Source organism: Rhinoraja longicauda, chromosome 4 (genome assembly GCF_053455715.1).
Source record: "Rhinoraja longicauda isolate Sanriku21f chromosome 4, sRhiLon1.1, whole genome shotgun sequence".
Taxonomy (NCBI): domain Eukaryota; kingdom Metazoa; phylum Chordata; class Chondrichthyes; order Rajiformes; family Arhynchobatidae; genus Rhinoraja; species Rhinoraja longicauda.
Window position 1 is genome coordinate 66,151,069 of NC_135956.1, and position 22,680 is coordinate 66,173,748.

At 42.3% G+C, this 22,680-nt stretch overlaps 1 protein-coding gene across 1 annotated transcript in view; it reads right to left on the reverse strand.

Moving 5' to 3' along the window:
• itga9 (integrin, alpha 9) overlaps positions 1-19,853 on the reverse strand; it is a 265,189-nt gene extending 245,336 nt beyond the window's left edge. Inside the window, exons 1-3 of the mRNA XM_078397893.1 lie at positions 19,573-19,853; positions 19,045-19,172; positions 12,383-12,489 (exon numbers count right to left, since the gene is read on the reverse strand). Of these exons, the coding sequence (XP_078254019.1) occupies positions 12,383-12,489; positions 19,045-19,172; positions 19,573-19,724 (387 nt within the window). The 5' untranslated portion in view covers positions 19,725-19,853. The remainder of the gene's footprint in view (positions 1-12,382; positions 12,490-19,044; positions 19,173-19,572) is intronic.
• Between the last annotated feature and the right edge of the window lie 2,827 nt (positions 19,854-22,680).

A 22,680-nucleotide genomic window follows, 5' to 3' on the forward strand; every position in this document is an offset into this window, starting at 1 on the left:
TGCTGTCAGCACTGGAAGTAAATTCAGTTCCCAGTCAGAAAGAGGCAGCGGATTGTTGGTTAATCATCTGCTTTCCTGGGGGTTGTAATCAGCAACCCGATCAGTCATCACATGTGATCATTCAGCACAGCTCCTTATCCTAAAAGGAGGTGCTGAGAGAGTAAAAACAGCCAATCTAGAAAGTGGGGAGACAGTGGGAAAACTACAGACAACTTTTTCTAAATGCTGACTGAGAACTTCACCTGTTTCAATTAGAAAATAGATCAATCCTACATGATCACATAGAGAAATAATACTTGTAATGTCGTAGTGGCTATAAACTCTAAAGGTTTTCCAACATCATTCATTCCTAAGTTACAATCACACACAGCTTCCTGTATACATTATACTTTACCAACATTTCTGAATAAAACTGGAAAAACAGAAAGGTGCAATGGCATTAGGATTCTGTGGACAGGGATGTTGTGATTGTTAATACTAAATACAAAATGCAACATGAATGAATGAAAATAAAGATAAAGCTTTACAAGACACAAAGTGCAGGAGTAATTCAGCGGGTCAGGCAGCATGTCTGGAGAACATGGATATTTCAGAGATGCTGCCTGACCCACTGAGTTATATTAATTATATTATGAAGTGATAGCTCATTCCATGTTCATGGATTATTTACAACAAATAATAGGAAGTAAGCATGAGGTCCAGCAGCACAGCAGTAGAGTTGCTGCCTTACCGCACCAGAGGCCCAAGTTCGACCCTTACTGCGAGTGCTTGTCTGTATGGAGTTTGTACATTCTCCCCGTGACCTGCGTGGGTTTTGCCCAGGTGCTCTGGTTTCCTCCCACACTCCAAAGATGTACAGGCTTGTACGCTAAAAGGCTTGGTATCATTGTAAATTGTCCCTAGTGTGTACAAAACCGTTAGTGTGTAAGGATCGCTGGTCAGCGTGGACTCTGTGGGCAGAAGGGTCTGTTTCTGCCCTGGATCTCTAAAACACTAAAAGATCCATTCCCAGCCTTCACATGTGAATGGACCTCATGCTTAATCCAGCAGCTCTCCCTTTTTTTGCTGGGTAAAGATTATCTTTACCGCCACACAAGTCAATCTCAGCTGGAAGTTTACATGCTTCAATGAAATCACCTCGCAATCTTTTGATGAGGATAAGGGCAGTACACATGAGGGGAACTGCGGATGACCAAGGAGGTTGTAAACTTAGTCGGGATGAAAAAGAAAGAGTATGTCAGGTTTAAGAAGGTGGCATTAGATGGGGCTTATGAGGAGTATAGAGTAGGGAAGAACACAAGCGGGCAATTAGAAGAGCAAAGAGTTGTCATGAAATGTCATTGGAGTCTTGGGAGTCAGAGGATGTAGGTGAGGCACTAAATGAGTACTTTGCATCTGCATTCACCAAAGAGAATAACTTGGAGGGCTGCAAGATCAGTGTGGAGAATACAAATATGATAGGGCAGTTTGAGATTGAGGAGGAGGTGGTACTGAGGCTCTTGAAGAACATTGACATGGATAAGTCTCCAGCACCTGATGGGATCCATCCCAGCTTACTGAGGGAGGCAGGATAGGAGACGGCGGGACCATGATGAGGACCTTTGTTTCTTCTCCAGCCACAGGCGAGGTCACGGAGGAATGGATAGTGGCTGATGTTGTTCCTTTGTGTAAGAAAGGAAGTAGGGAGAATCCTGGCAACTATAGGTCAGTGAGCCTCACATCAGTGGTAGGAAATGTAAGAAAATAACTGCAGATGCTGGTACAAATCGAAGGTATTTATTCACAAAATGCTGGAGTAACTCAGCAGGTCAGGCAGCATCTCAGGACCCGAAACGTCACCCATTCCTTCTCTCCTGAGATGCTGCCTGGCCTGCTGAGTTACTCCATCATTTTGTGAATAAATACCTTCAGTGGTAGGAAAACTACTGGAGAGAATACTTTGGGGTATGATTTACACCATTTGGAAGAGAATATATTAATAAGGGATAAGCAGTACGGCTTTGTACGCGGCAGGTCGTGTCTCACTAAGTTGATTGTTCTTTGAGGAGGTGATGGAGATAGATATATATTTTCTAGGGGCTAGCGGAATCAAGGGATATGGGGAGAGGTTGGGCACAGGTTACTGATTGTGGATGATCAGCCATGATCACAATGAATGACGGTGCGGGCTCGAAGGGCCAAATGGCCTCCTCCTGCACCTATTTGCTATGTTTTTATATATATATATAAAAATATGGATGGTAAGTGATTTTTTTAAACATTCTCTGTTGCCCTTCCTTTCGTGGCCTCACAATAACAAAGCAAACGGAAAGAAGATTACTGGAGGCAGCTGAATGAAACAAAGAGCAAAGTTTTTGCTGTCCAATTCTATAAATAAATTAGAATTAGCAAGACGAACCAGGACTGCACAAATATGAATGGTATGCAAACACAGGTTATTTTATGGACAATTAATCAAATTTATTATGGAACCAAGAACACATTGAAATTGCGTGTGATATCAAAAGTGTCTGTACTCTCTACAGATATATTTCACATAAAGCAAACAGGACACCAGCATTCAATCTCAAGGTTCATCAAAGGGCCACATTGTCCTTTTAATTTGATTCACACCATGATATTTGAATTTCATTCATTGGATCGTGTAACCAAATTTTCATGATATTTTGTGTAAATGTTCTGGTATAAACAAGAAACTGCAGATGTGGTTAAGAAACAAAAGGACACAAAGTGCTGGAGTAACTCAGCAGGTCAGGCCGCATCGCAGTGAAGGATCATGACCGAAAACAAAGCCTATCCTTGTTCTCCAGAGATGCTGCCTGACTTGCTGAGTTACTCCAGCACTTTGTATCCTTCAGTATGGTTCTTTCTGCCCTGAAGGTATAAAGGATCCGTACACTCATTCGAACTGCTGTATTAAGAGCTTCAAACCTCAATTAAGGCTCCTGTTTGAGGGGTAGCTGCTTAAAGTTGAAATTCGCCCACGCTTAGATCAATAGTTAGCTATTGGTAGCACACATTGAAGTTAATTTGCACAAAGATGCTATCAGTGAAAACAGAGAAAACAAAACAGGTCTATGTTCCAAAACAAAATGTATCTGCCCTCAGGAGTCTCAATGAAATACTTGTAAATATAGCTACATCAGTACTGTAGGAAATGCACCAGCTAATTTATGCACAGCAAAACCGTCTGAAGAAGGGTCTCGACCCAAAACGTCACCCATTCCTTCTCTCCAAAGATGCTGCCTGTCCCGCTGAGTTACTCCAGCTTTTTGTGTCTGTCACCTAAACATTAAAGTCCATATGCAAAAAGCAAAATGCTGCAGGAACTCAGCAGGCCAGGCAGTAACTGTGGAAGGAAATGGACAGATGACGTTTTGGAACAGGACTGTTCTGCAGTCTGAGGATGTGTAAACCTAACCTCCGTTCAGTGCCACCCCCGTGTCAATAGTGGGAAAAAAACTTGGCAGTGAACAGGTTAATGTTTTATCTGAACAAAATATTGTAGACAGTGCAGCACTGGCTTGGTACAGCTGGTTAGTCTTGAATTAGAGCTCATATCCCCAACACGGAGGCAAAACTGTTACCATGTGAACACACCAATGATCTCTAATGAACTGGGTTCAGGGTAGCTGAAACTGAATTAAAAAAGGAGACGTCTTCCTCACCACTCTTGAACATCCAGCTAATTGGATGGTTAAGGAGGATTTGATGAATGGTCTTTACTATTCCTGCCTCTCTAACACATCACTACAATCCCTGTGAATCAGTATACAGTATCAGTATTTACCGATATAATAAATCAGTTTGTACGGCACGGTGGCGCAGCGGTAGAGTTGCTGCCTTACAGCAAATGCAGCGCCAGAGACCCGGGTTCGATCCTGACTTCTGTCTGCATGGAGTTTGTACTTTCTCCCCGTGACCTGCGTGAGTTTTCTCCGAGATCTTCGGTTTCCTCCCACACTCCAAAGACGTAAAGGTTTGTAGGTTAATTGGCTTGGTAAATGTAACAATTGTTCCTAGTGGGTATAAGATAGTGTTAATGTGCGGGAATCGCTGGTCGGCGCGAACCCGGTGGGCCGAAAGGGCCTGTTTCCGCGCTGTATCTCTAAACTAAACTAAAAAGATTAACTAAACTACAGCGTGTGGATGATGTACAAAATCTAGAGAACAAAAGAAACAATAGCAATAATTTCCTAAACAACATTAATTAATCTTTTGATGTAGTTTTAAAATGCCTTGATTATATTAAGCTTTGCCCATAATCCCAAGGGATTGAACGTTTACTGTTTTCTAAAAAAAAACATTCATGGGGGGAAATAATCCTGACAAATTATGCTGTAATTTGCTCCAGGCTTTCACAGAGATCTGGATCTGGAAAAAGTTATCCAACACAACTTTAGATAGTCCCTCTGTCCCTCCCTTCCCCTCCCCCTTCCCAGATCTCCCTCTATCTTCCTGTCTCCACCTAAATCCTTCCTTTGTCCCGCCCCCCTGACATCAGTCTGAAGAAGGGTCTCGACCCGAAACGTCACCCATTCCTTCTCTCCCGAGATGCTGCCTGACCTGCTGAGTTACTCCAGCATTTTGTGAATAAATCGATTTGTACCAGCATCTGCAGTTATTTTCTTATACAGATATCTGACCACTTGCTCACGGTCTGGTAGGCACTTGCTAACGGGGCATTCTTCTGCTGATATTGCCATCTATTTACAAACACTGCACGCAAGCAGTTCACCTCCTTTAAATTAATGGGTGGCTTCAGCAGCACAATACAGGAAATTAAAATACTATTTGGTGAAAGCTGTCCAAAAAACATTCCCAAAACCAGTTTCCTGCCTTCTGATTCCCCAACAATCAGAGAAAGCTTTGTTTGCAGAAGATCACTGAGAGGTGTGAGCCGAATTGTTCTTCTTACTTTTCCAGCTCAACTTTCTTTGCCTAGCTATTATAATGCTTCACTGCGGGTTGTCTGGCTGTCAACAGTAAACCAGCCAAAACAGTCGCAGCAGTAATTTAAATAAACCATGAATAGCACATAGTAGACATCTATAGTGTACAACACCTTCAGTCATTTGTATCGCTTTGGAATATCAAATGAATAAATAATGCCACATTTTTAGTTGCGATATTTTCCAACATGGGGCTTCCATTCATCACACCACGCAACAATTTTAAGTTGCCACCAATTCATCGAGCAAACGTTTGTGTGTGCCGTATCCATCACTCGAGTCATTGACTTACTCAAGAAAGATATATAATCCAAAGAGAGTTTGAGCTGAGATATTGTTGGGTAGAATCAATAAATGGTTGTCAAAAATTGCAGCAGGATCAGGGTTGGTTGGGCAGGTGGGCTGAGGAATGGTTGATGGAATTTAAAGCTGAGAAATGTTGCATTTTGGGAACGCTAACATGGGCAGGACCTGCACAGTGAGTGGCAGGGCTCTGGATGTGTTGCAGAGCAGAGGGATCGAGGAGTGCAGGTACATAGCTCATTGAAAGTGGCACTACATTAGGTAGGGTAGTCAAAATGGCTTTTGGCCTTCATCAGCCCCATTTGACATCCCATCCCTCTCCCTTCCCCCAAACATCCACCGACGACATTGCCAATTTGAAGGTATTATTTCATCATCTTGTGTCCACCCGAGTCTTTCACCGCCCTTCCCGTCCTCCCTCCCCTCCCTGCCCCTTCCTTCCACCCCTGAAATCTGCAGGGATTTTACAATTAATATCAGGAAATTAAAAGGAATGAAGTGTTTCCATTACTACTCTGTAGCTTTTCTCTCAAATTGCTCACTGCACTGTCCAGAAGATTAATCCTGAATACCTAGATATTCTAAAATAATTCTGATGGCTCGCCTTCACCCCACTTCAGCACAATAATATTTTTATTATAAACTAGGTGGTGGGTATGTGGAACAAACTGCCAGAGGATATAGTTGAGGCAGGTACTATCACAACATTTAAAAATCATTTACACAGGTACAAATGGGTAGGACATATTTAGAAGGATATGGGCCAACTGTGGCAGGTGGGACTAGTGTAGATGGGGCATGTTGGTCAGCATGGGAAAGGTAAGCCAAAGGATTTATTTGCATACTGTATGACTCTATGACTAAATGTTTGAGATTGGGGAAGGGAAGATTCAAAGTTACTTTAATCATGAAACTTAATGAAAACACATACAGCTCTACAACACTCCCCAGAGCCCTGCCATTTACTGTGCGAGTCCTGCACATTTGCCACCCTCCAGTCTTCCAATGTTCACCATGTGCCACCATGCTGCCATCCAGCAGGGATATTTTACTACAGAAAGCCCAGTGCACTATTCAGTGACCTCGTGTATGTTGCGATTTTGTACAATTGACATTTCTATCAGCATTGTACGCAGGAGCTCCATGTATGCGCACTTCACATGTACAGAGAATCCAGACTAAAGATCTGGATGTGTGGCACTGCCACACTGAGCATCCAGCTACTTTAAAAATTCCAACGTACAACATACACAAAACAGTTGCATTACTTCACAGAATGTCTAGAAGCCTGGCACGGTGGCGCAGCGGTAGAGTTGCTGCCTTACAGCGAATGCAGCGCCGGAGACTCGGGTTCGATCCTGACTACGGGTGCTGTCTGTACGGAGTTTGTACGTTCTCCCCGTGACCTGCGTGGGTTTTCTCCGAGATCTTCGGTTTCCTCCCACACTCCAAAGACGTACAGGTATGTAGGTTAATTGGCTGGGCAAATGTAAAAATTGACCCTCGTGAGTGTAGGATAGTGTTAATGTGCGGGGATCGCTGGGCGGCGCGGACCCGGTGGGCCGAAGGGCCTGTTTCTGCACTGTATCTCTAAATCTAAAAATCTCAGGTTTTTCCTGTGGTCATCTGTATCTTCTTAACATGAAAAATAAAATCAAGCGAAGAGTAGGAATAAATTTCCTTTACCATCCTTACCAATTATAGTCACTTCTTTGTATTATAGTTATCTGCAGCAAAATGAGGTGTTCCATAATCATGCAATAAAGGGGGACATTTATTCAAGCAATTGTCAGCTACTTGACAGACTAATTACATACGAGTCATCCAAGAAACAAGGTTAATTATCACCCACGCTCATACACCAAAATAAATATTAGAAAACTAGTCCAGGGACATCAAAATAATAGGTCAGAGAACGGGACAATTAGCAATGTCAATATAAAACTGATCAGGTATTTATATTTCAAAATATCAATGATCTATGTCTGAACTGCTCCATGTTGCATTATAACCTTTGCACAGAGATGCTCACGATAACTGGTTTTAAGTAACAGTAATTAAAGTAATTCAATTGTGGAAATATTATAATATGTCTAGAATTCATTCACTTTCATTAGCGAAAAATTTTCAGTAGCATACCCTCTATCTTGTTTTGTGGTGTTACCATCGCGCTAAAACCCAAGCGCTAAATGGGTAAACTCCGAATATATCTCACAGTTAAAACTAGGCAGACAACCTGCACCTTTGGCCGTCAGAAACAAAAGCAAAATTGTATTCACCACAATCTCTAATCCCGTGATCCCAAGCATCTCCTTGTTACTAATAAAACAGAGGATTATACCCAGATCAACGTATAGAAAGATGTCAGAAGCATCAGATGTAGTTTAAAGTAAGGATGTTTAAATGCATGACTACATGATTCCTAAATATTACAAGGAATGTGCAACGGACAGACCAGTGAACTCAAAAACAACGGAACAGATCAAAGCTTGATATCAGTCACATCATGCCGTGAATTGTAAAGGACAGTTTAAAAATGAAAGTGAAGGGGCTCCAATAACCTCCCCATCCTCATCAATGGTAGAGCCCAGGATGTATTGAAGCGTTTTCAGCCAGAAGTGCCAGATGGATGATCATTCTTGGCTTTCTTCCAGGACCTTAGCCAATTTGATTTAAAAAATGGCTGTGAGCACTGGATTATATCAAAGGTTGCAGACTACATCCCAGCAGTAGTTCTAAGGACTGGATTTCCAGAACCTGCTGCATCTCTGCCAAGCTGTTCCAGTACAATAGCATTTAATCAGCAATGTGGAAGGTTGCCCAGGTAAATCCTGTTCACAAAAAGGACAAATCTAATCCATCTAATTACCACCCCATCTGTCTGCTCTCAAATAAAGTGAGGCAAGGTCTTTTGGACAATGTATTTAGTGGTGTCAATAACCTGAATCTCAGAGTGGGATTCGCAATGATAGCTCGGCTTCAGACTTCATTATGGGTCTTGTAAGAACATGGTCAAAAGAGCCAAATTATATACTTGCACTGTGCTCCAAGAGCTCAAAGTCAGTCTAACACTTACAAAGCACAAGTCAAGAGCATAATAGACTCACCTAGATGAGTGCAGTTCCAATAGCATTTATAAAAGTAAACATTATCCATGCAAACCAGCCATTTGTTTGGCATCTCAACTACCAACCTAAATATTCAGCCTTCTCCAAATGTCATACCATATCTGAGCCATGCACAGATACAAAACAGTGCAATTACTATCAAGAAAAACAAGGGTAGTAGGCACATAGGTTCCCTTCCAGTTCATCGACCTTCCAGAACATCATTCCATCATCATTGGGCACGTGTCCTACCCAATGGTACTGTCGTCAGAAGGAAGGCAGTGTTTCAAGAAGTTACCTCAAAAAATTCTCATTGACAATTGTGCCTTCCCAATACCATCCTTATATTTTAATGTATTTTTAGAAAAAAAATGAGATGCTCCCAGTGAGGCTTTGAAAACTACTCTGAAATTAGAGAATCTGAATGTTGCAAAAATGCACATAATTAAAGTAAAATATGGGTTTGCTGGTCTGCAGCCAATTGTCTCATTTGCACCCCAGATATCAACAACTGATTTACATTCTCTAATTGGTCCAAAAAGACAAAACTAGTTTCTGCCCATATTGCAAGGAAGACATGAAGAATGAGATCTGTTCAGAAGTTAGGCAAGTGTGCAAATGTATAGCAGATGCGGTTTAACGTTGATAAATTTGAAGCTATCCCCTTGAGTTTTAAAAACCAAAAAGTAGATGATTATCAGAATGGTGAAAGATGGGGAAAATGTAACAAAACCAGTTTGGCCTTGTACACTAATTCAAGCATCGCAAGCAATTAGTTGGTATGTTGTCCTTTACTGCAAGAACAGTTAAGAGCAGAATGTCTTGCTGCTACTGTACAGGGCCTTGGTGAGACTAAGCTTCACATATGTTTGAAGCGTTGCTCACCTTATCATGTTCCTGCCTTGGAGAGAGTGCAACAATAGTTTACTAATCAGGGAAATTAATTTGAGGTGAGAGAAGTTGCATGTGAACCTGTCTCACCTGGAAGGGTTGCCGGGGTCTCTGGATGAATGTGGTTAGGGACTGGTATTATACCTCCTGCGATTGCCAGGGAAAGTATCTGAAGAGGGGGTTGGTATGGGTGGGAAGGGATGAGTGAACCAAGAAGTTGCATGTGGAGTTATCGCTATGGGAATTGGAAAGGGGTGGAGATGGGAAGATGTGACTGGATTCTGTAACTGCTTTCGGTGCTCCCAATGTGGCCTCCTTACCATCGGCGAGACCAAGCATTGACAAGGCAACCGTTTCAGTGAACACTTGCACTCGATCCACCTAGGACCGTTGGATCTCCTGGTTGCTTACCCTTCCCATTTCAACCGTTCTATCCTGAGCCTCCCAAGGGTTAACTTCCCTTCCCATTTCAACCGTTCTATCCTGAGCCTCCTCCACTGCCAGAGTGAGGCCACATGCAAACTGGAGGAACAGCCCCCACCTTGTATTCTGTGAACATTGAATTCTCCAATTTTGGTTAACAACCCCCACACCCGCACAAAACTTCCCTCACCCATGCGTGCACCCATTTCTCCTCCACACCACCCACCTATATCCCTTCCACTGGGTTCACATTTTATTGCTCGTCTCTCCTTACCTAACATAATTTTGTCTCCTTTTCATCTCCAGCCTTTGTCTAACCATCTGCCAAGCAAACCCCACCCCCCCCCTCACCTGTATCCACCTATCACTTGCCAGGTTTTTATCTGCCTCCTTACCAGTTTTCTCCCTCCTGCTCCAATCAGTCTGAAGAAGGATCCCAACTGACACATCACCCATCCATGACATGTCCTCAAGAGATGTTGCCGAACCCACTGAGTTACTCCAGTGCCGGGCTGTGTTGTACAATAGAGAGACCCAAAGGTGCAGGTACATAGTGGCAACACGTATGGATAGGGTGGTGAAGGCAGCGTTTGGCACACTGGCCTTTAACCATCAAGGTCTTGATTCCAGCAATTAATATAACATGTCATTAAGTTAGAAACGATGCAAAGAAGATTTACCAGGCTGATGCCAGGGCTTGAGAGCTTAGGCTGTAGGGTAAAGTTGGACAGGCTCGGACTTTATTCCTTTGAACACAGGAGTCTGAAGGGTGATGTTATGGAGATGTACAAAATCACAGGGAATATATAGGTTGAATGCACCTATTCTTTTACCTAGAGTAGGGATTCAAGAGCCATAGTTTAAGGTGACAGGGACAAGATTTAATACAACCTGAGGGGGCAGATTTTTCACTCAGAGGATGGTGCGTATATGAGACGAGCTGCCCGAGTAGGTTGTTGAGGCTTTTAAATGACATTTAAAAGAGACTTTTGACAGGTAAATGGATAGTAAAGGTTTTGAAGGGATATGGGCCGAGCGCAGGTAAATGGGACTAACTTAGATTGGGCATCTTGGTCGGCATGGACGTTAGGCCAAAGGGCCTGTTTCCATGCTATATGAATCTATTGCACAGCTGTACAAGAGGTGGCTGAGACCACATTTGGAGTACTGTGTGCTGTAATAGCCACCCTGCTATTGGAAAGATTCCATTGAGCAAGAAATGGTGCATGCAAATTTATGGGGATATTACCCGCTCTGGAGGAGCAGGCGGGAAAGAGTGCGACTTCCTGCTCGAATGTAGGAGTCCGATGGATGAACTTTTGTAGGTGTATAAAATCACGAATGACATCGATAAGGTGAATAGCTAGTCTTTTCCTTACCGCAGGAGAATCTAAAACTAGAGGGGAAAGATTTAAAAGGAACCAAGAGGAGTGTGGAAAAAAGAATGAGCTGCCAGAGGAAGTTGTAGAGGCACGTACAACTATGACATTTAAAAGACACTTGGACAGGTAGATGAATAGGAAAAGTTTTGAGCACTATTGGCGCAGGGAAATGGAACGAGCTCGGTCTGGCAACTTGGTCAACATGCATACTTTGAGCAAAAAGGACTGTTTCTGTGCCATATTGTTCTCTGATTTTGTGACTAACATAACAAGCATAGTACAAAAAGAGTGCTGCTATGTCAGGGGGTACATTCTTATAGTTATAATGTAAAGCTATGACATCTGCTATTTCTGGTGCAGATAATAAACAAATAGCTTTATTCAAATAAGAATATATTTCTCCAGCATCTTGGCTAGCATTTATTCCCTGAATCGACACCATTTATCTCATTGCCTTTTTAGAAAGCAGAGTATGAAAATGGGATGTCCTGCCGGCCACATTATAATGAAAGTGTCCAGATTTCAACATGCAAGGCATATTATGGCAGCTAAGTCAAAAAGGCATGATGTCAATGCTTTCCACTCACTGAACCATAGCTAATATTACAAATTGAACTGGGCCACTCTGTTCCCCATGCAACCAATTTTAAAACGGCTATATTTAAAAATCTCAAATAAAATTAAATTAAAAAATCATTAGGATAGTTTATGACTTACGATATAACAGTGCAACACTGAAAATAAGAAGGTAGATACAAAAAGCTGGAGTAACTCAGCAGGACAGGCAGCATCCCTGGAGAGAAGGAATGGGTGACGAAGAAGGGTCGACCCGAAACGTCACCCATTCCTTCTCTCCAGAGATGCTGCCTGGCCCGCTGAGTTGCTCCATGTTTTTGGTGTCTTTCTTCGGTTTAAACCAGCATCTGCAGTTCCTTCTTACACATAAATAAATGATCAATTGATCTGTCTAGGTGATGTGCATCGAGATCAATGCCAGCTAATACATATAAATGAAGTGTTGACACTGTAGTTTCGAGACCCTTCTTCAGTCTGAAGAAGGGTCTCGACATGAAACATCACCCATGTCATCTCTCCAGAGATGCTGCCTGTCCCGCTGAGTTACTCCAGCTTTTTGTGATCATTTATTTAGATTGATTGTAACATCGATTTTCCAATAATCTATACAAATGTTTACATTAAAACAGAAAAAATAAATGATTTTGGAGGAAGAGCCATAAACAAATTATGTTGCATCTAAGACCAGGCTGATTATCAAGAGAAAGCAGATGAATTAACCCAAATGCTAAGAAAGTCAGGATCTTACCAGAATACTACCGTTGCCTCCTTCCTGTCGGGACAGACTCACTCCCATCCACTCATTGTCTCGGTTCTCTTTGCAGGTTTTACCACAACTCTTTCCCCGCCAATTACCTAAAAATTCCAAAAACAATTAAAATGTTAATAACCTGGAATTATGTGCGGAGAAATGGCAGAAGGAGTTTCATCCGGACAAGTGTGCGATGTTTCACTTTGTGATGTCAAATGTAAGGGGAGGGTACAGGGTAACTGGCAGGACCCTGAGAAGCACCAATGTGCAGAGAGACCTTGGAGTGCAAGTCCACAGCGCCGTGAAAATGGCAACACAGTAGACAGGTTGGTGAAGAAGGCATGTCATGCTTTCGTTCATCAGATGGGGTGTGGAGTTTCAGGAAGTTATGTTGCAGTTTTATAACATTTTGTTTGGGCCACACTTGGAGTATTGAGTGCAGCTCTGGTCACCTCATGACAGAAGTGTTGTGGACTGCTTGGAGAGGGTGCCAAAGAGGTTCACCAGGATGTTTCTGCACAAGAGAGTATTGAGAAGTTGACAAAGTTGAATTGTTCTACCTGGAGTGTCAGAGGCTGAAGGGAGACCCAATATGTTTAAATTTATGAGTAGCACAAAAAAAGCTTGGACTCCATGCCAATAGCTCACTCAAGGTGGCAGCGCAAGTGAATAGGGTCGTAAAGAAGGTGTATGGATGGGATACTTGCCTTCTTTGCTAGGGGCATTGAGTAGAAGTCTGTAAGTTATGATGCAGTTCTATAGGACTTTGGTTAGGCAGCATTTGGAGTATTGCATGCAATTCTAGTTGCCCCATTACAGGAAAGATGTGGAGGCTTTAGAGAGGGTTCCGAGAAGATTTACCAGAATATTGCCAGGATTTAAGGGTTTCAGCTACGGTGAGAGGCTGGATAGACGTGCGTTGTTTTCTCTGAAGTGTCAGAGGTGGAGGAGAGATTTGATAGAAGTATATAAAGTTATGGATTTTCCAAGGATGAAAATGTCCAACACTAGAGGGCATAGCTATAAGGTGAGACGGGAAAAGTTTAATGGAGATATGAGGGGCTTTTTTCCCCCCACAAATTGTGGTGGGAGCCTGGAACAGATTGCCTGGGGATGTGGTGGAGGCAGATACAGTAGCGGTGATTAAGAGGCTTAAGAGTAGGATATGGATCATGTGCGGGCAGATGAGATCAGTTTAATCAGGCAACATGTTCATGATCATCACAAACATTGCAGGCTGAAGGGCCCATTCCTGTGCCGTACCGTTCCATGTTCATGTGAATGCGAACAGTGACAAAAGTCTATCACGCAACAATTTGAAAATGAATGGTATCAGGACAATAATGCCGAATTAATTAAATCACCCTATTTCCTTCGAAGAACATAAATGTAAGAAATAAATGCTATAGGTGTTCCACTATTTTTGCCCAACCCACATTCAAGAAGAATTGGCTAAACATTAAACAGCATTATCTTCTGTATTAAACCCATATCATTTATTTCTCTTGATATCTAAAATCTTGTACATCACATACCATTGTTCAGGTTGAGCTCGGGTAACACAAAGCCACTACATTACTTTTGAATTTCTGTCACAATTGCCATGAAGTTAAGCAAGCTTGCCAATCATGCAGAGATATCCTCTGTGACAGTCAGAAATTAAAGATTAACTTCCCAGATACGGTTGCATGCAACCATGAGAAAAAGAATCAAAGTTTAAAATATCACATTTCCATTTTTTTAGACCAACAATTGAGCTCATTATACGACCAAATGGTTTAGAGATAGGAGCAAAAGCTAACTGGTAGCCTAAACCTCATGGGTACAGGCATGAAGCACAGCCAATGACAGCACACAGCCAAGGCGATAGACCTCTGATAAAATCTCCTGACTTGTAAACAATCCAGTGATGTCCACCCATCCCCCTCCCACCACAAGCCCCAGGCACAGCACTGAGCTCCCTGAAAAGTTTGTTCACTTTAGCAGCATTGGTTGAAAGTTAACTACAGGCCATTCACAAGAATGTCACTGCTCTGAGCTGAGGAATGTCTTAAAATCCTTTACATGACTCTACTGAAGTGCTATATTTTGCACTGTAGTCCTGGAATGTGCGGGACATGAAAATCACGATCCTGACCCAAACTGCACGTGGGGGGTCAATTAACTATCAGGGCCTAAAAAGTTAATACTGAAGAATATTGCAACAAAATCAGAATTATGTTAACAATTGGCATTTTATATATATGCAAGCTCATGGATAATACGTTTCAAATTGATAACTAGAGGATGCACTTTCATGATAAGACCCCCATCGTTTCAATAAAGAGACCCATTAGGAGAATGTTGAGCCACCTCCCAAACTAACTTTCTCCATCAAGCAGGGATTCTAGGATTCTGGTGCAACTGTTCAATAGTGAATACATTCTCAAAGCTGGACTGTGCATGGCTTTGCAGGTTGCCTTACAGGTGATGCTGTACCCATGCTGCCTTTGTTCTTTTAGATTCAAGAGGTGACGGAGGTATTAGCAAAGAAGCCCAGTAAGCTATGCATGTGTCAAGCTTTTTATACTGCAACCACAGAAAATCAGGGACGGACAGTCTGAATGCCTGGGCGAAGAGGAATGGCAAATCCAGCATTCTTTATTCTGAACATGTGAACGTTCTTCAATGAGAACTTATCCAGCCAAATGTGCAGCGTCTTTCACAACTCATGCCCGAGATCACACATGTTTTGTGAAGTCAGGAGTTGGCACCTTCATTCCACCACATCTATTCTTTAATGTGCTTTTACAACCCACAAACTAACTTACTATGGCCCCGACTATTGCATGAAGCCTTTTGACAAATGGTTAAGCCATGTGAATGCAGCTGCCTGGATATCAGAGCTGTTGATGGTCATACAGATGCTGGTTTAAACCGAAGATAGACTCAGCGGGACAGCAGCATCTCTGGAGAGAACGAATGGGTGCCATTTCGGGTCTGAAGTAGGGTCTCGACCAAAAACATCATCCATCCTTCTCCAGTGATGCTGCCTGACCCGCTGAGTTACTCCAGCTTTTTGTGTCTATCTTCTGTTGATGATCATGTCTGACTTTATTTCTTTTTGCGTGAAAAGTTAGGATTTGAGTCCAAATAGTTTCCTTGAAAAGGTAAAACCTGCAAATTTCAACTGTTTGTTTAATTTCTTTCACCTGATATTTTGAAATATGATCTGATAAATGTCCCTGTATTGTTCTGTTTCTGATGTTGCTGCATAATTTTGACATGTAACAAAAAACCTTTGATATGTTGGGCCAGTGGTGAGACTGTGGAGTGGCCGGTTATTGAAACTGCATCAAAAATCATCAGTAAACTTCAATACATTCAAAACTCCGCTGCCCGTCTACTCACCCACTCCCCAATCGTGACCATATCACCCCTGTCCTTTACAAGCTCCACTGGCTCCCCATCCCCCAGAGAATCCAGTACAAAATCCTCCTCATGACCTACAAAGCCCTCCATAACCTGGCCCCATCCTACCTGACTGACCTCCTCCACAGATACACTCCCACCTCCACCCTCCGCTCTGCTGCTGCCAACCTCCTGTCCCCCCCACATCCGGACCAAACTCAGATCCTGGGGGGACAGGGCTTTCTCCATCGCTGCTTCCACCCTCTGGAACTCACTACCCCAAACCGTCAGAGACTCCTCCTCACTCACCACATTCAAAACAACACTGAAGTCTCACCTGTTCAGCACTGCCTTCAACCACTGACCGTCACCTCACCTTCTGTCTCCTTTTTCTGTTCGTTTACTTATTTATCTATTTATTTTCTTCTCTATGTTCTAGTAATCCCTGTAAAGCGTCTTTGAGTGTTTGAAAAGCGCTATATAAATGTAATGCATTATTATTATTATTATTATTATTTGTTCACACTACCATGTCATTACTTCATGCATCAATACCATTCTTCTTATTCTACTGTATTGTGAAAGTATAAAACCTACATATTTTGTATAATATCAGGTCCTGAAATGGATTTTCATAACCCTAATATTGCTTAACATCCAGAGAGCTTGTTGAATGTTAACTTTTAACCAACACCTTCCTCTCATCAGTGCTCTATTGTTATACCTGAAAGACTGCATGTTTTTCACGCAATAATTTATCAGCTCAAACATTTCACAAAGAAGCAACACTGGATAAGCATCCATAAATAATTAAGACTGTTGGTCAAAATCATACAGGCCATTCAGCTCAACACGTCTACACTGACCAGTGAGCACTCTTCTGCAGTAATCCCATTGCACAGCACATGGTCTATTATCCATTATGCTGAAACAATTTGTGCTTAGTCGACACTTAAAATTATGTCAACAATCCAGCATCCACCAGTGCATTCCACGTATTTACCACTCTTGTGTAAGTAAGATCCCCCTGATATCCCCTCTAAATCTCTTCCCCCTTTCCCTTAACCTGTGTCCTCTAGTTTGTTCTACATCTGATATAGGGAAAGGTTTACTGCAGTCCATCCTTTTATACCCCAAACTGTATCTCCAAACTAAACCCTTCATCATTTTAAATGCAGTCAAATCTAATTAATAGTCATTATTCCAGAATATTCATTTTCCAACACTAATGTGCGTGTGACTGTTCTTAATAAAACAAAAACATACTCTGTATTCCAACAATTCATATTCCAACAGTGAGACTTTTTCCCCCAAAATCAATTTTTTACCTAACAGTCAGTGCACAGAAGAAACATTTCAGGCCATGTGCTTCCAACTCTTCATTCATCTCACAATCAAATAATGTCTTGAATTGTCCCGCCCATTCCTAGTTACAGGATCACAGTTTACGGTCCTTCTTACAGCCAATCAGAAAATATGAATTGAAGACTTTAAAACAGAAACTGAATTGCAATTGTAATTGTTGCATTCTATTGCCATATTATAAATTTATATATCAACACCATTCTTCTTACTCTACTGTATTGTAAAAGTACAATTTTCTACAAGCAGTTTTTTTTACATAAAATCAAACTGTCAGTCACCTATTTGTAAAAGTTCTCATTAAGGGTTTTCATGTTCATCTGTGCACACTTTTAAAAATAAACTGATATATTTATGATAATTGTGCATCTGGTTTTTTTTTAATCGTCTAATAGAGACTAAACGGAAAACTGCAAGATGACCCTGGGGCATGGTGACTCTGTGTTCTACTGTCATCCAGTCTAATCGCTCTACTCTTTTAAATCTGTTTTTCTGCCTGTAAACATATTACCATTTCTTGCCCTTTGCTCTACACATTGTATTTGAATTTAGTTCACGGAAACAAGGCCAGCAGCCCACATCAACCGCTCACACTGGTTCTATGTTATCTCACTTTTGCAACTACTCCCTATACACTAGGAACAGTTTACAGAGGGCGATTAACCCACAAATTCAGTCATCTTTAGGATGTGGGCGGAAACCAGAGTAGCTGCAGGAAACCCACACAGTCACAGGGAGAACGTGCAAACTCACCACAGACACCACCCAAAGTCAGGATTGAACCCGTGTCTACTTGATTGTATTTATTTATAGTATTATCTGATCTGATTGGATAGCATGCAAAACAAAACTTTTAACTTGGTGCATGTTACAATAATAAACCTAAAATTGTGGCTCATATATTGTAAATACTCCCTGGTTTAAGTAATGAGCCACCAACCACAAAGAACACAACAGCCATAGAGGCTCATAAAGGTTTAAGTTGCCAGGACTAGAGGGTTTGAGCTGTAGGGAAAGGTTGAGCAGGCTAGGACGTTATTCTTGGACTGCAGGAGGCTGAAGGGTGATCTTGTGGAGGAATAGATATGATGAATGTTCAGAGTCTTTTACCCAGAGTAGAGGAATCAAAAACAAGAGGACAAAGGTCAAAGGTGAGAAGGGCAAAATTGAATACCAACCCGAGGGGCAACTTTTTCCACTCAGAGGGTGGTAGGTGTATGGAATGAGCTGCCAGAGGAGGTGGTGAGGCTGATACTATAACAGCATTGTACACTTGGATAGGTAGACAATAGACAATAGGTGCAAGAGGAGGCCATTCGGCCCTTCGTGCCAGCACCACCATTCAATGTGATCATGGCTGATCATTCTCAATCAGTACCCCGTTCCTGCCTTCTCCCCATACCCCCTGGGGTACATGGATAAGAAAGGTTTAGAGGGATATGGGCCAAAAGGGAATAGCTTGGATTGGGCATCTTGGTTGGCATGGATACGTTGGGCCGAAGGGCCTATTTCAGTGCTGTATGACTCTGATGCAATAAATTTATTTGAATGTGAGCTGAATACATGTGCAAAAAAGTGTTGTACAAAAAATATTAGATACTGTCATTCACGGACTGTAACATTAAGACAGTTACCGCCAAGGGTGTAACAAATTCGATAATCCAACATATTGCTGTTGTTGGTGCGTCCAATGTGCCTGTAAAACTACAGCAAACTTGAATTCCATTGTTCCGGTTGATATCCGGTGTACTTGACAATAAACACGCTTGACTTTTATCTACCTGGTTATATATAGGAAAACATATAGCAGTATCTGGGATTACGAGAACGGCCCAGCCAGGACCAATCACACATGTACCAAAATTAGTTTACTCAAACTAACCACGTTTAGGTAGAATTAAACTAACCTCGACCTAGATCCAATTCTGTACACCTCTTGTCGGGGTTACTGTGGATTCGACACTTATACACGGCTCCCGGGGACAGCACAGATGAACTATAGGTAGAGTTGGCCTGGGGGGCCCCAACAAGTACCCTGCAGAAATTACATCATGTTAAAACAGAGGAAATCCGTCCCATGTAACTGCACATCCAAATATGGCAAGAAAAGAATGAACAGGCAAAAGTAAATTCATGTTTAAATTGACTGGAAGGAACGTGGTGAAATGCTAGGAACTAAGCCGTCCACTCTATTTTTTGTTTTGGCTGCAGTCAACGAAATCGTTAAATCAATCCAATGCTGGGTGAGGTTCGTTCCGAGCTGTATTGCGTTTCAACTTCAGTGTGGGATTACAGACAAACATCTCAAAACAAAGACATTACATTTGCACAGTCGGGAAGTGCCACGGAACGAGGGAAGGAAGGGAGCTGCTGCAGAGGCGGAGGGAGAGTGGAGTCAGGCTTTGCAACTTGCCGATTCCTCGTGTCCTACTCACCACCGTGTGTTGTCGTGGAAATGCTCCAGTACCGAATAGCCAAAGAAAGTCCCACTAGTTCCCCGGAAAACGACTGGGTGATCCAGATCAATGTTGTATGTGTACACCAAACCAAACCAAATAAAAGGCACACAGAGTCTCAACAACTTCATATCTTCAAGCAAAGAGTATAGAAGTTCCCTTCAGCGGAGGAGGATAATCAACTCTCCAACAACATACAAATTAAATCCTGAAGGTGCCGTAAAAATATGGTTAGCTGGCAAAGCAGCTGATCTCCGGCTCGGGTCCGCTCGCACAAACTGCAGTCTGTTGAGAGCCTCGCAGTTGCAAACCTTCGATCGTCTGGCTGGCTGGGAGTGGGCTGGGAAACCAGAATCAAAACAGCGAGCAAAGGCGCCACACGCCGTCCACTGGGGGAAGTTCTTCTGAATGTGGATTGTGAAAATGTTTTTAATGAATCATTAAAAACATTTTCACAATCCACATTAAACTCAAAAAGTTTTTCTTGGGAAAAAAAAAACTATTGAAAAATAATATTCCCCATTCAATCTTTTCAAAACTGGATCTCATTTACTGGAAACTATTGAAAAATAATATTCCCAATCCATCTTTTCAAAACTGGATCTCACTTACTGGAAATCACAACAAAATAACCATTTGGATTGAATGACCAAGAAAAGAAATTATCATTGGCAGAAAATTAGCATTGGAGAAATCAATAGGATTATAAAGTGATAAATCCCCAGGACCCAATAAGCTTCATCTAGGATTTTGTAGGAGGCAACTAGGAACTAGGAACTTTTGATCATCTTCGAAAATCCCATTCCACATTTTCAAAAATTAGATAATAATCCCAACCCCACTATTTAAGGAGGCAAACGTGTCAAAAGTGTTTAACTGTCATATGTACCGAAATGGAATAATGAAATTCTTATTTGCAGCAGCACAACAGCATTTTAACCCCAGTACTCAATAAATAACATAATAATAGCAAAGAAAAAGTTCAATAGATAAAAGAAAACCCGATAGAGGGCAAAACAAAACAAAAGTCCAAATTCTTATTTCAACCAAGACAGTTTGTTCTTCTAAGTTTAGATGGTGTTTGTAGTGTTCAATAGCCTAATGGGTGTTGGGAAGAAGCTGTTCCTGAACCTGGAGATTGCGGTTTTCAGACAGGAGTGAAATGAGAGCTAAAAGTATTAATTGTATCTGATTTCACCACCTTCTATGGGAGCAAGTTTCAGATACCACTCACTCACTGTGTAAAAAAAACTCACCTTTTAGGTCCCTTTAAAACTCCTTCGTCTCACCTTAATTGTATGTGTAAGTAGGAACTGCAGATGCTGGTTTAAACCAAAGATAGACACAAAAACGCTGGAGTAACTCAGCAGGACAGGCAGCATCTCTGGAGAGAAGGAATGGGTGACATTTCGGGTCGGGTCGGGTCTGAAGAAGGGTCTCGACCCGAAACGTCACCCATTCCTTCTCTCCAGAGATGCTACCTGTCCTGCTGAGTTACTCCAACTTTTTGTGTCTATCTTCACCTTAAATTTTATGCCCTCTTGTTTCTGATGCACCTATTTTGGCCAAAAGATTTTGACCATCTGCCCTATCTATGCTTCTCATAATATTTAATACATCTATCAGAAAATAATTTCTGCCCATAATTAAAGTCCTCTGATTCAGGTAAATCTCTTCACATCCTTCTTCTCTGTCCTGGCCTTCATTGTCAGAGTGAGACCATACGCAAACTGGCTGATCAGCACCTCACATTCTGCTCAAGTAGCTTACATCACAGTGGTATGAACATTGAATTCTCCATCTTTAGGTAACTAACCAAAACCCTACCCACTGCATCCCCTCTTTTTTTCTTGCCACACTTCCCTGCACACCTATTTATCTTACTATCACCTTCCCCTTCTCCCTGTCTGCCATTCTAAACTCCCCTCACCCATATCCACCTATTATTTGCCAGGCTTTGTCCCATGCCCCTCTCCCCCCACCCTCCCATCCTTAGCCTTCTCCCCCCTAATACAATCAGTCTGAAGAAGGGTCCTGACCTGAAACATTGCATGATGAAATCTAGCACATGGTTTCCCTCACGAGGTTGAAAACTAGTACGTTGTTTCCGTTTCTGAACTAAACAATTAGTTCCTCGGGGGGGGAAACAAAAGACACAAGTGCTGGAGTAACTCAGTAGGTTTGGCAGCATCTCTGGAGAACATGGTTAGGAGACATTTTGGGTTAGGACCCTTCTGCAAACAGATTGTGGCTCTGCGGCTCCCCAGACTGTGAATTCCTGCTGGTCTCTCCCCTCTCCTAATAGTAATGTCCTCCAGTCCAAATATCTTTCTGTTAAATCTCTTCTGCTCCCTCTCCAAAGCCTCCACATCCTTCTGTAATGAGGTGATCAGAACTAAACACAATACCCCAAATGCATCCTAATCAAAGACCTGCAAAGCTACAACATGACTTACTGACTCTTATACTCAATGCTCTGACCAATGAAGACATGCAAACCATATGCCTTACTTACCACTCTGTCGACAGGCTCGTCGGTCCACTATGTCTGTGCCAAAAATAATGCCAACATAAACATATCTCATCTCCCTACATACACCGATGAGCCAAAACATTATGACTACTGACAGGTGAAGTGAATAACATTGATTATCTTGCTATAATGGCACCTGTCAAGGGGTGGGATATGTTAGGCAGCAAGTGAACAGTCAGTTATTGAAGTTGATGTGTTGGATGCAGGAGAAATGGGCAGGAGTAAAGACCTGAGCGACTTTGACAAGGGCCAAATTGTTATGGCCAAACGACTGGGTCAGAGCATCTCTGAAATGACAAGGCTTGTGGGGTGCTCCCGGTCAGCAGTGGTGAGTACCTACTGACAGTGGTCCGAGGAGGGACAAACCGCAAACCGGCGACAGGGTGTTGGGCGCCCAAGGCTCATCAATGTGTGAGGGCAACGAAGGCTATCCTGTCTGGTCCGAACCGACTGTGGGAAGACGACAAGCCGGTGGAGGGAGTGTGATGCTCCGAGCAATGTTCTGCTGGGAAACCCTGCGTCCGGCCATTCATGTGGATGTCAATTTGACACGT